Source organism: Orycteropus afer, unplaced genomic scaffold, assembly GCF_000298275.1.
Source record: "Orycteropus afer afer isolate SDZICR_OR568_19922 unplaced genomic scaffold, OryAfe1.0 scaffold00082, whole genome shotgun sequence".
In the NCBI taxonomy this organism is placed as follows: Eukaryota; Metazoa; Chordata; class Mammalia; order Tubulidentata; family Orycteropodidae; genus Orycteropus; species Orycteropus afer.
The window spans coordinates 9,192,843-9,206,237 of NW_006921669.1; the positions used below are offsets into that span (position 1 = coordinate 9,192,843).

At 42.2% G+C, this 13,395-nt stretch overlaps 1 protein-coding gene across 1 annotated transcript in view; it reads left to right on the forward strand.

Annotated features, from left to right (window-relative positions):
• The first annotated feature begins 292 nt into the window (after positions 1-292).
• Positions 293-13,395, forward strand: part of FHIP2A (FHF complex subunit HOOK interacting protein 2A) — a 35,725-nt gene continuing 22,622 nt past the window's right edge. The window contains 3 exon segments of the mRNA XM_042781045.1: positions 293-337; positions 7,682-7,760; positions 11,577-11,746. Of these exon segments, the coding sequence (XP_042636979.1) occupies positions 293-337; positions 7,682-7,760; positions 11,577-11,746 (294 nt within the window).

Sequence of the window (13,395 nt, forward strand, 5' to 3'; positions counted from 1 at the left end):
CACCGTGTCCGAGCCGGAGCCGGAGCCGGAGCCGGAGTTTCGCGGGGTCCCGAGTCGGCGCCGAGCGCCTTCCCCGCCGACCGCCGCGTCCCAGCGCCCGTGGAGCCGCCGCGCCGCCCGCACACACCTGAAGCGGCCGGGCTGGGCCCCGCCTCGGCCCTCTGCTCGTCCTCTCCGTCCCGTACCGGCCTTCACTCTGGAGCGGCTCCGGCAGCCGCAGCAGGGGCGGCGGCGGCGGATCGAGGAGCTCTCCAGGTCGTCGCGGGAGCGGCTGCTGCAGTCCCGGGACAGGATGTTCTCTAAGTTCACCTCCATCTTGCAGCACGCCGTGGAGGCGGTAAGGCCCCGGGCTGCGGACGCACGCGAGGCCGGGGATGGTGGCGGCCTACGTTCCTTGACGGCCCGGGGAGAGCCGGCAGTGTCGGCTCGGCCTTGGCGGCCCCAGCCCCACGAACGGACAAGGCCCTGGGCAGGCGTCCCGGGACACGACGGGGGCGCCGAGGCCTTGGCCTGGGTCTGAGCAGGCCCCCGCCTTTCCTCCTGCCCCGGGCCGGCCTGGATCCCTTCCCTCCGGGAGGGGGTGGACGGGGGCGCCCGGGAGGACCGTCCCTCACGGCCCGGGGTCGGTGGACAGCTCATTACTCCAGCCCGGCACCTGGCGGGGCCGCACGGCTCTCCCCAGGGCTCCCTAACCGTTAACCTCCGGGAAGAAAAAAAAGAAAAGTGGCCAGCTTGGCCCAAGACAAAAGAAACGACCAAACACTGCTTGGGCTTGGTTTGATTATTTTGTTTTGTATTGTTTTGAGGGGGAGGTGATCTTGCAACGGAACGACTCTAGCAAGCTAGCAGCTGACCCGAGCCGGGTTCATAATATTGCTACCTTTTGCAGGCCTTGCGGCCGAACTCGGCTGGACTTGATTGATCCGCAATAGGCGTTTGGAGGGAGGGTGGGATCGAGAAGGGTGTAAACAGCATCCAAGCTCTCGGGGCGCAGAGCCCGTCTGTTTCCTCTCGCCCTCTGCCCTCCTGGAGTGTCTTCGTTTACCGTACAGTTGTACCGTCTTTTGAGGATTTTAGACACCAGCCTAGAGAGACGTTACATTGCCCGAATATCCTAACAGACCACTAATACAAGAGAAGTCAAAAAAGAATGTCTTGTGCAGCTTTCATAGTAAGAGCGGGCTAATGGCCTTCCTTTACTCTGGGAGGGTTGCCCCAATTAAAAAATACATCCTGCCAAGAAGCGATTACTTTGCTAATTTTTCACATGCATTGTCTTTCCATGTCCAGGTTATGTGGTATGGCACTTTAAAACCCTCTCAACTTTTTTTTTTTTTCTTTTAATCACAATAGAACGATTTTTATGGCCAGGTGACAAAGGGAGACTTTTTCTATTTCAGTAACGAAGTCAAAATTTTAATCCAATTGTTTAATTACAATTGTAATATAAAGATTTGGGGAAACGTTTAAAAATAACTGTAGCTCGCCTACAGACTGTTGAGAAAACCTGTATCACATCAAGAAAGCCAAAGTTTTCATGAATGAAAAACCATATTAAACGTGAGGGAGATGACAGTTTTAGACTTGAAGACACAAGTTAGTTTTCCTTACTTGCCAGTGCATGTCAGTTACGTGGCAGCTTCTTTATGGTAAAAGAATTTAACAACAATTTGTAAAAAGAATGACATTTACATTTTGTCATATTCATTCATTTAAATACCAAGAATCACTAGATTTTTAACATTGAATGTAGCTTAATACTGAAATAATTGGGAATAAAAATGTCTTACATTGTCTATATTCTTAACCTGTCAGGCTGACATTTACAGAAATAAGTACTTAGAAAATAAGTACTTAGAAAAGATGGCTTTCCAGCCCTGTTAGTAAAGACTTATTTTTGTCCTGAGGCCTGTGCTTTTTGTCCTCTTTATCTTTTCATAATTGTATACATTATCATCTGCCCAATTATCCATATAAATTGCCAGGCTGGCTTTGTAATACCCAGGTTCTTTGCTTTACTGAAGTTAGAAAGGGTTAGAATGGATGATGTTCACCTGGCTCTAGGAGGGAAGGCATTTTGCTAAGAAAGGTACTGCTTGTATCTGTTTGGAGCCAGTTTACCTGACAGGATATTAAATCGCATGAACATTTTTTGATGTCCTGATTTCTTTCCTGGAAATTAACTAGCATGTAGTGATAACTAATCCATCCTTGTGGTATTTGAAGAATGCTTTCATAGCCCAACATTGGTTTCCAGGTACTCAGTTCTATTTATTCATTTGCTTGTTTTTTTTTTTTCATTTCATTCACTTTTCTCTCTACTTTTAATTTCCGTATCTATTCACCCAATGCAATATTCTAATTAACTTCATTTTCAGGATTCAACCAGAGGAAAGAGAATCCTGTACCTGGTCAATTACATGGCCTTTATTTAACAATTGTGTCTTTAGTGGGGTCTGCAGAGTAATATCTTCCCAACCATTTTGCTGTTATTTATTTTCTTATTCATTTGGATTAGCCTTCAATTTTTTTTTTTAGTTGATCAAATGCTGCATGTTGATATAAGTGAAGTTTAACTGTAGAATTTCCTTTATTGTTGAATCTGTAGTTTCTCCTCACTATTAAGTATTCATATGTCATTAAGCTGACAGACTGTTTTTAGTTTCTGAAAGAAATTCACACCTTGCCCAAAAACATGAACCGTAATGTGAACTGCTGCCACCCTTTTCCAGGAATGACATGTCTTCTATCAGTACAAAAATGCTTGGCAATAGTAGCCAGTAGGCGTTTATGAAATGCAGCTCTTCTGGTAGCCAGTTCCACGTGTGATGAGTCTGCAGTTAGGCCTCTGTTGCATTTGGAGGTTGGACTGGATCATTTTAGCACAGCTTTGCCAAAGAATAAATATAACATCTTCCTTTTAGAACATTTCAGTGTTTGTCGAGGGCCTCATAGGTGCTAGCTAATCTGCCAGCGGTTGGTTTATCTTCAGTTCCAGCCAGTTTTGCCCTTGAGAGATTTACTCCAGAGACGATAAAGAGCAATGCCAGGGAAGAAAATCTTACCTGTTTTAACTAATTAACTCAGTGAAAGTCACTTTTTGGAATTTGAATGCAGTATTTTCTCAGATTATACTTGAGAGTTAGTTAATAGTAATTGAAGACGCTAAGGTAGTGCAGGGAGCTCTGGTAGCATAGTGGCTAAGACACTTGCCTGCTCACCAGACGGCTGGCGGTTCAAACCCACCAGCCACTCCTCGGAAGGAAGGTTGGGCAATCCTACTTCCATAGTGATACTGCCTCGGAAACCCAAGGAGGGGTCACTATGAGTCGGGGCCGACTCGATGGCACATAACAACAACAACAACAAGGTAGTGCAATGGTTAAAGCATTCAGCTGCTAACCAAAAGTTTTGGTGGTTCAAACTCTCCAGCAGCTCTGGGGGAGAAAGATATGGCAGTCTGCTTCCCTAGAGATCATGGCCTTGGAAACCCCATTGGGCAGTTCTGCTCTGTCCACTGGGGTCACTATGAGTCAGAAGCTACTGGACAGCAATGGGTTTGGTTTTGATTTTTTTTTTTTTTTGGTTGGAACCAGCAATTCTTTGAAAATCTGTTCTTCCCTGGGAATTAAAGCATCAAATGAAATATATACAGACAGTCCCTGGGTTGTGGACGTCCAGCTTAATATACAACCTGTAGTTAGGAACAAGCCCCCGTAAAGCTTATTATTACTGCTGTGTCATTATGTTAAAGATGTTTGAGTGTATATTGAAGTTTCTCTAATGATTTTTATGCATAGGAAGGTACACTGTATACTATGTTCTAAGACAAATATTTGATTAACTGACATTAGATGCCAACCATACCTAATTGTTCTGATTAACATACAAATTTGACTTAAAGACAGATTTGGGAACTGGTTCATAATCTCAGGACTACCTGTATAGTGTTTTCTTTTCCAATTAGTGATCTCTAACTTCAGTACTTCAAGCAGTCAACAAATGTTTTATGAGCCCACCATGAAAGCAAAAGCATAATGCAAGGAGAGAAAAAAGCTATTAGCTGTGTCCTTGGTGAGTCTGCAGTGTGATTAGGGAGACAAAACAAGTACCCAATTTAAATTATCATATAAGAAGTATACAACAGTGTGGCCTAGCCCTCAAGTCCGAAAGAACAGGGTTCCAGACCCACCTTTAACCCTTACTTCTGTGCTGGAAAAGTTCCTTAATCTTCGTACATTTCCGTTTCTACATTGTACAGTGGAAAGACATCGCTCATAGAATTGTTATGAATATTAAAATGAGATGATACATATAAAGTAGCCAGGACATAGTCATTGCTCAATAAACGTTACCCATTATTATCACTTGGGTGAGAGGTTTAGCCGGTGAGTTCTCTAGGAGGAGGGGAGAAAGCATTGGGACTCTAGTGGTCAGAGAGGCTCTGTGGAGGAGAGGACCCTGAGCTGCACTTTGGATGGGCAGAGAAAATGGGTGGGGTATTAGGAAAGTCAGGGGGAGGGAGAGGCATTTGTCCAAGACCTGGGAGTGGGCTGTTTACCATACACGTGAGACATGAAGCAGACGTGCCTTTTAGAACATGAGCTTTCCTCTGAATTACCAGTGTGAATCCTTTTGGGTGGCCATCCTTTGGAGAAAGACAGCTCTGGATTTCCAATCACCAGCAGTGTTTCCTTGGGCAAGCCAGTTAACTTGTTTCACGTCTTAATCCGAGTTTTTTGTGCAGAATGGGAGTTTATTATGAGACTGTAAGATTCTGATATGTATAAACTTTGTAGCACTGTGCCTGGCGCATAACTGCTCAGTAAATGTGTCGTACATTTATTTATTCGGTCAATATTACTGAATGCTTATTGTGCCCCGTACTCAGTTAGACCCCGAGATTTCATTTTGAGATGAAAAAGAGGATGAAATCCCAGCTCTCAGGGAGTTTACAGTGGAGCAGAGGAAATGGATAATGAAACATTTATGGAAGTGGGATTGGGGCCTGGGAGAGAGTGCCACAGGCAGGGGGAGACGGCTGTCTCCTAAGCAGGCGCTTTGGTGAGGCTGCCCAGAGAAGGCAATGCCTACGTCATGCATTTGTGTCCATTTTGGTTGAGATCTGACTATATGATTTTTTTAAATGTAATCTCTTATAAAAAAATAATAATAATAATTCAAATTAGAACTTGATCTTGCTGGTTCACAGAATTCTTTTTTTCACCAACTCATGTTTTTATACAATGATAAGACAGGAAATTAATAAATCAGAATTAGTAATGAAAGAGTCAGGTTTACTGGAAAGTTTTATATAAATAAAGCAATCTTTGTGTTGAACAAGATTGTTACTAACCTAAGTTTTTAGCAATTTACAATTATTGAACTGTCTACTTAAATAGATTTCTTATTTAAATATAACTCCTGGGAGAGAGGTATTTACAAACTAAATAACACCAGCTTGCTTTGAACTTGATTGTAACCCACAGCAAAAATCCTGACCCAAATCTTGTGAGACCGCTGGTCCACCAACTTGCCCTTGAATTAGCATTGAGTCCCACCAGTAAAATCAACTGGAACAAGGATGCAACTCTTTATAAACCCGGGAGATTCCCTTGGAAAAACATAACAAATCACACATTCACACTTAAGAAACTAGATATATTTCTCAAAACAACAAATTTCATATGAGTCCCAATTGTTAGTACATTGAACTACGTGAAGCTAACAGAAACCAGTTGCCATCGAGTTGATTGCGACACACAGCGTCCCCATGTGTGTCCAGGTAGAACTGCTCCACAGAATTGTCAGGGGCTGATTCAGAGGTGAATTGCTTGGCTCTTCCTCCAGGGTGCCTCTGGGTGGGTTTGAACCTCCAGCCTTTCAGTTAGCAGCCCAGTGCATTGACTGTTAGTCCCACGCATGGACTCCGTATATAGCCAGTCAAGGTCCAGAAAACAAGGGAAAATGTATGTACTTAGAAGAGAATTCTAAAAACAAGTGATGCATTAAAACAAATTTTTTTATCTGAAAATTTCAGGTAGATTATTCAAGTTACTGCTTGGATTCTGACCTCCTCATTTTTCTCAGCCCTTCCACGTGTAATTTCTCTCTCCCTGTTCTCTAGTGAGTCCATACTCTCAGAGGTTTTAACTCCCTTCTTAAAGATCTTAAAGTCTGTTGTTTTCAGATTTCACAGCCGTCTGTTTTGTAGAGGAGAAAACTTACCTTCTTTCAGTCTAGTGCTGTTACCAGGAGTGCAAGTAGACCAATGTAAGAAGAGCTAGCATCGAGATGCTGATGATTGCTAAAAAATCGTCAGGGCTCTTGTTTTCGTAACCACATTTCCTCTTCCACATTGAAACATGTTAGATGGCTGTGCCTAGTATTTATAATTTCGTCAATAGTCTGGAGATTGTTTTGACAGAGTTGCCAACTCTGAGGTGCCTGCTATGATCACCAAGAGGTAGAAACAGATAGAAGCCCAGGAGTGAGGGCACCTCTCACAGGTCATCTGATTGGATGATCTTAGAGATCGTGGAAGGTTACTCTGACGTGTCTTAGCTTCTCAGAATACAAACCTACTTATTTTAACCAAGGCCCCTCAACTTTGTGCTTTCTGACTAAAAATTTATTCACAATGCTAGGACTGGAGTAGCTCTTGCTTTCTCTCACTGTTTTTAAGGAAAAGGAAATGATGTCAAAGATCCATGCCAGAAAAAACAAGATTTTTCTATCCATTTAACACTCATCTGAAATACTTGTAGGTTGGCTATGAAATGGCTGAAGGGATGTAATTTTGGCCTTGAAATTTCTGAAGTAAATTTCAAAGCTAAAATGTAAAGCTTTTTACTTTGTGGAATTTAAATTGGTAGTTTCTTATTTATATAGTTATTTTGCTAAAAGTGTGCACTGCCTAATCCAGACTTTGGTAGTGAGCTCTCGTGGCACAGTGATTAATGTATTCAGCTGCCAGCCAAAAGGTTGGCGCATCAAACCCAACAGCCGCTTTACCAGAGAACGATGAGGCATTCTGCTTCTGTAAAGACTCACAGCCTTGGAAACCCAGTGGGACACTTCTGCTCCGTCCTGTGGTGCCACTGTGAATCAGAAACGACTAAATAGCGGTGGTGGGTTTTTTAATTCTGACTTCAAGGAGAGGGGATTTATATCCTATGTCACTTAAAGTAGGGGACAGTTTTCGTCTGATTATGAAGTCGACTTTGGCATGTGTACCTAGTACTAGTGGTGATGTGTAACTAATTACATAGCAGCTTTTTACTGCCCCGCATTTCAATGTCCCAGGTACAAAGATCCCTAATTATCGATCATTTCATTTTACTGATAACTCAGTGGTAGAATACGTGTATGGTTTCATTTAATCTTTTATTTATTATTTTAAGGCCATATAGTTACTAACTTCAGGGGAGGAGAAAAATCCCAAAAGTTTGGTCTAATTATGTTGATAAATGTTTTTCCTGTTTCTTGATGAGGCCCTTTTACTTTGCTGGCTTTGACGGGTGAGTTTCTGTTCGGTGTCTGGCACAGAATCAGAGTAAAGCCCACTTCTTACACTGTTGTGCTCCTTTTGCGTCATAATAGGCAGATACGGAGTTGTACTTTGTGGGAAACGTTTGATGCCATCGTCTTAATTGTTGTGTCTGTGTGTGTCTTTGTGCAGCTTGCACCTTCTCTTCCTTTACAAGAAGATTTTGTTTATCACTGGAAGGCAATTACCCATTACTACATAGAGACTTCAGGTAAGAAATAGTGCTAACATAATTAAGCAAAAGTTTGTGAAATGCTAAAATAAATAAAGTTGTAAAAATATCTATAACAACATTCGCCAATTGAACATTTTCCATATTTATAATTTAGTGATACCAAATTAAAATAAATTTTGTGTAAAATTTCAAAGTTATTTTATATTTAAGTTTATAAACAATTTCTTTTACCTTTAATTCATCTATTTATTCATTCATAGAAAACTTATCTATTGAACAGCTACTATGAGCCAGGCATTTTTCTAGACACTGAGGAATAGAACAGTCAATCAAATACTGCCCTTCCTAATGGAGTTTATATTTTGCTTGGTGGGAGGCAAGCAATAGAGAAATACGTGGTGTGTCAGGTGGGAAATGTTAAGGAGAAAACGAAGCAGGATGAGGGGAAAGGAGGTATGTGATGGAGAGAGAGGACAATTGGCTATTTGGGGTTAGAGAAAGCCTCGTTGCACAAGGTAATGTAGGAGCTGCCAACTGAAGGAGACAGAAAGCAAGCCTGATGGGACTCCGGGAAGACTGTCCAAGAAAAGGACTGAGCACACAGACGCCAAGGCAGGAGCTTGCAGGGTGCTTGGAGTATTCTGGGAACGATAGGAAAGCCATTGTGGCTCGAGGTAAGTGAACGGTGAAAGGCAGTAGGAGATGAAGACACACAGGTAACTGGGAGGAGAAGGGCAGGTTGGCACAGGGTGATCCACACAGGGATTTGGCTTTTGCTCTGAGATGAGAAGCCAAATGAGGTTTTTAAGCAGAGGTGGAATCTATTTTTAAAGGGTCATTTTGGCTCTCTGAAAAAATTAGATAGATGGAATGCAGGGTGGTAGCTGGTAGAACAGTTAGGGGACCCTTGCAGTGATCTAAGCAAGAGAAAGTGGTGACTTGCACCAGGTGGAGGCAGGGAGAAATGGTGGTTTTAAGGCAGATATGTTGATTGAATGAATTTTGGTTATGAGAGAATGAAAGTGAGGGATAAAGCCAACGTTTGGGGCTTGAGCCATTGGAAAAAGAGAGGAGCCACTTACTAATAATGGAGAAAGTGCGAGAGAGACAGGCTTTCACAGGGATTTTAAGTATGCTCATTACATATCCAATTGGATATGCCAAGCTCTGGTAGCATAGTGGATAAGGCACTTGACTGCTAACCAGAAGGCTGGCGGTTCAAACCCACCAGCCACTCCTCAGAAGGAAGATGGGGCAATCTACTTCCGAAGTGATATTGCCTCGGAAACCCAAGGAGGGGTCGCTATGAGTCGGGTCTGACTGGACCGCACATAACAACAACAACAACAACAACATGCCAAAGAGACAGTTGGAAATAGAAATCTGTAATTCAGGGAAAGTCTAAAAGGAGAGATCTGAAATGGAGAGTCATCAGCATGTAAGTAGCCATGAGACTGGATGAGAATGGCAAGGGAGTGATGATAGATAAAAGAGAGGAGATGAACAGAACTGAGCCCTTGGGCACAATGGTGAGAGGTTGGAAAAGTGAGAAGGCTAGCAAAGGTCGGTGCTTTGGCCACTGAGATAGAAGAGCTCAGAGAGAATGGTGTCCTAGAAGCCAGAGAGGAGAGAAGGATTAATTGTGTCACTGATGCTGATGTTAAGTTAATGAAGACTAAGAATAGGTGTTGGATTTATTCACAAGGAGCTCATTACATAAGATAAGAGCCCTTTTAATGGCTAGGAGGAGGGTAAAAGCCTGACTTGAGTGGGTTTAAGAAAAAATGGGCAAGGGACACAAAGAGATTGTGTGTCAGCTGCTCTTCTGAGGAGTTAGTGTAAAAGCAACTGCCTGAGGGAGGTGGGCTTCAAGAAAGGTTTTCGGTTTGTTTTTAAAGATGGACAGTATTCTAGTTTGTAGTTGGAGGGAGTTGATTAGTAGAGCAAGAAAGGGATGCAGGACTGAGATGAGGCCGTTTCCAAGCAGTGTCCTTAAGTAGGCAGGGGAGGACGCGGTCTGATGCGCAAGGGGAGACGTAGCCTTGAACAGGCACATGGACAAGTGCATCCACAAGAATCAGGTGGGAAACAGAACATACGGACGCAGACACAGGAGGGGAGTAAGTGTGGTGGAGGAGTCTGCTGGAATTCTTCTCTAGTTTCTTCTGTTTTCACTGAATAGGAAGGCTGGAGAGTGACGGGGGGCATGTGAATAAGTTAGCACAGGGGCTGGCAAACTTTTTCTGTAAAGGTCCAGATAGCCTCTGTTACAACCACTCCACTGTGCTGTTGAGCAAAGGAGCCAGGCCCCCATGAAAGAAGGCCTGAGTGTTCATTGTTCGAATGCAGCAGCCATTTACAAAAACAAGTGCAGGGCTGGGTCTGCTCCAGGGCCTCCTTATGCTGACCTCTGAGGCAGAGAACAGAGTAGCATTGCCACATAGCACGCCCCTGAGGAGTGTGCAGGTGACACTAGAGGGTGTGCAAAGTGGTTGGACTTGGCATTTAACTGAAAGGGAACATAAACGAGGAGGGGATTTGACAAGCTGATGGGGTCGGAGGTGATATTTTCTTTAAAAAAACTATTATGTTTGTGCCGTAAGTAAAAATCAGACTGAAAAAAAAATACCTTTAAATGCAAAATATAATTTCTGATTTAATTTTTATGTTTAACCAGGAGCTCTGTAGATGTGCTTTTTGGGAAAGGCTACCTTTTGAAATGACTGTTCTTAGTGTTAGTGACTCCTCCCTCCCTTCGTGGTTTTCAGAAAATGCGTACATTCTTGCCTTAAAGTATTTTAGGCAATCTAGTAGGGAAATACACGTCTGCATTATGGTAAAGTATGGGATGCATTAAAAAGCCCTTCAGGTAGCGTGTCAGGGAGGAGTGGGAAGAGGCAGCATCTGACCTGGGCTGAAGAACAAACGGGAGATTCCAGGTGGATAAGGAGAGGAAAGATACTTCAGATGGAAATGCAAAGGCATTTCTAGTTTGGAAATGATGAGGGTGAGCAGCAGAAGCTAGCTCTTATCTTCTTGGGAGCTGGAATTTTATTCCTGTCAAGTCAGATTTCCAGTTGACTCAGTTCTCAATTTAAAAAATTATTCCGGCTACTTTTTGCCCTGTAAATAACTGCAATCACAGCATGTTTGAGTATTTCTTCTTTCTTGGAGTGTTTATGTAAAGTCTGTGATTACAAGGGGAAAATGGTTTTGAAAAGTAAATTGACATATTATTTTTTGTTACCACAAGGCTACTCAGTTTCTACTCCTTCACCAGTATTACAATTTAATGTTGCCACAATCAAAAACACAACGTATAAGCTGCATATTGGGCAGGACTGGGGAGTGTTCTGTTATACGTGGGGTTGCCGTGAGTTGGAGCTTACACAACAGCAGCTGACGACTCTCCTTTTATCCTGAGTTATTCGGCTTAATGTTCAAGGCCAACCTGTTTGTACATAAAGAAGCATAAAGTTCAGATCTTCTTAACTGGCTAATTGAAACAAAAACGTGAAATTAGAAGTATATGCAAAGTCCGATGTTGCATGTAATTTTCCTGGTCATGTTCCTACTTCCCATATAAATAGACTTATTTCTGAGATACTGTGGATGAGTATTAGTTTATAGAATATATTTCAGAATATTGGCTCAGTTTCTGAATAAAAGCATGGCAAAAACATTGCCTAATTTCTATCAAAGATAGTTGTACCTTGTGTAATAAGCCTCAATGAAGTGTGTAGTTCAGTTTTCTCTCAGTTCAAATAAGAGCAGCGAAATAAAGAATATTTTAAGCATAAATACACAGTTAAAAAATGTTTGATTATTTGATGAATATTTTTTATTATTTAGATGATAAAGCCCCAGTGACAGATACAAACATTCCATCACATCTGGAGCAGATGTTAGATATATTGGTCCAAGAGGAAAATGAACGGGAATCTGGAGAGACGGGGCCGTGTATGGAGTATCTGCTTCATCACAAGATCTTGGAAACGTTATACACCTTAGGGAAAGCTGACGTAAGTTCCTTGTCCACAGGATGTTCTCAGGAACGTAACACAAGGTTCAGGTTTTCAAAATAATCTGCCAAGTGCGGACTTTAATTACAGTGGTATGTATTGAGTCACACGTGGCAGGGTTCAAGTTAGTGTTACGAGTAAAGGAGAATTGTAGCCTCTATGAATGTGACACCCATAGAGTTAGCACAGCTTCCAAATGCTCTGGACAATAACTAGTACTCAGCCTCGAATTACAGGTAAACATTTATGAAACTACACTCTCATGTTTGTGCTCAGAATTAAAGAATAGGAGGGAAAAAACAGTGAAAATGGATTATAAATATAGGAATTATTTTTCACAGTTTTGAAAAAGAGCGTGACTGATGACTGGGACATTAGCTTCACTGATGAGTAAAGCTAATTCAGATTTTCAGGCCTGATCCTGATGAACCCGGCCACCACTCGTGTGTCAGTTTGTCATACTTTGGTGGCCTGGGCAAATCTACTTCAGGAGACTGCTCTTAACACGTAAAAAAAAAATTAAAAAAAAAAAGCAGAGTGTCACTAACACACACCTGACCCAAGCTATCATATTTTCAACTGGTTTATATGCTTGAGAAAGCCAGACAATAAATAAGAAAGACCAAAGAAGAATTAAAAAAATGATAATAATAACCTCACTGCCATCAAGTCCGTTCTGACTCATAGTGACCCCCACTGGGCTTCCAAGGCTGTAAATCTTTACAGAAGCAGACTGCCTCATCTTTCTCCCATGAATCAGCTGGTGGGTTCAAACCACCAACCTTTTGGTTCGCAGCCAAATAACTTAACCTCTGTACCATCAGAGCTTCTCTGAGAATTGATGCCTTTGAATTATGATGTTGATGAAGAATATTGAATATACCATGGACTGCCAGAACAACAAACAAATCTGTCTTGGAAGAAGTACAGCCAAAATGCTCCTTAGAAGGAAGGATGGCCAGATTTCATCTCATGTACTTTGACATGTCAGGAGAGGGGCATCGTGCCTGGTAAAGTAGAGAGTCACTAAGAAAGAGGAAAGACCCTCTGTGAGATGGATTGACGCAGTGGTGGCACAGTGGGCTAAGCATAGCATTGTGAGGATGGCGTAGGACTGGGCAGTGTTTTGTTCTGTGGACGTATGTGGTCCCTTTGAGTCAGAAGCAACCCAGTGGCACCTAACAACAACAGCAAAAACAAATGCACCTTGAAAAATCATTGCAAAGCTCACGTTATGGCATAACTAGTGTTTTGCACAGTAAAACTTTCAAGTTACTTCTAAAGACAAGTTTTCAAACCACTTGGTGCCGGGAGAGAAGGTCAAGAGCTTTGCGTTCAGGTTGAAAGGCTTGGCTTCCAGTTCTGGCTTTGACAAGCGTCCTTGCCCAACTCTAAAAATCTGTCCTCCTGGTCTGTGAATTTTTATAACATGTGAAAATCAAACTAAAAAGAATTACTAACTTCTGGACATGTGTAAAATAGAGTTATGAGTAGTAGTATTAGAGACAGTTTTCTTTCAACTGCATCTGTAATATCCCTATTGAGTTTTCACATAGGAATGCCAACAATGTTTATCATCACCATTACCAAACCAAACCATTAGTCTGATTTGTGTTTTGTAAAAATATTTGCTGAAATACTTGATTTTT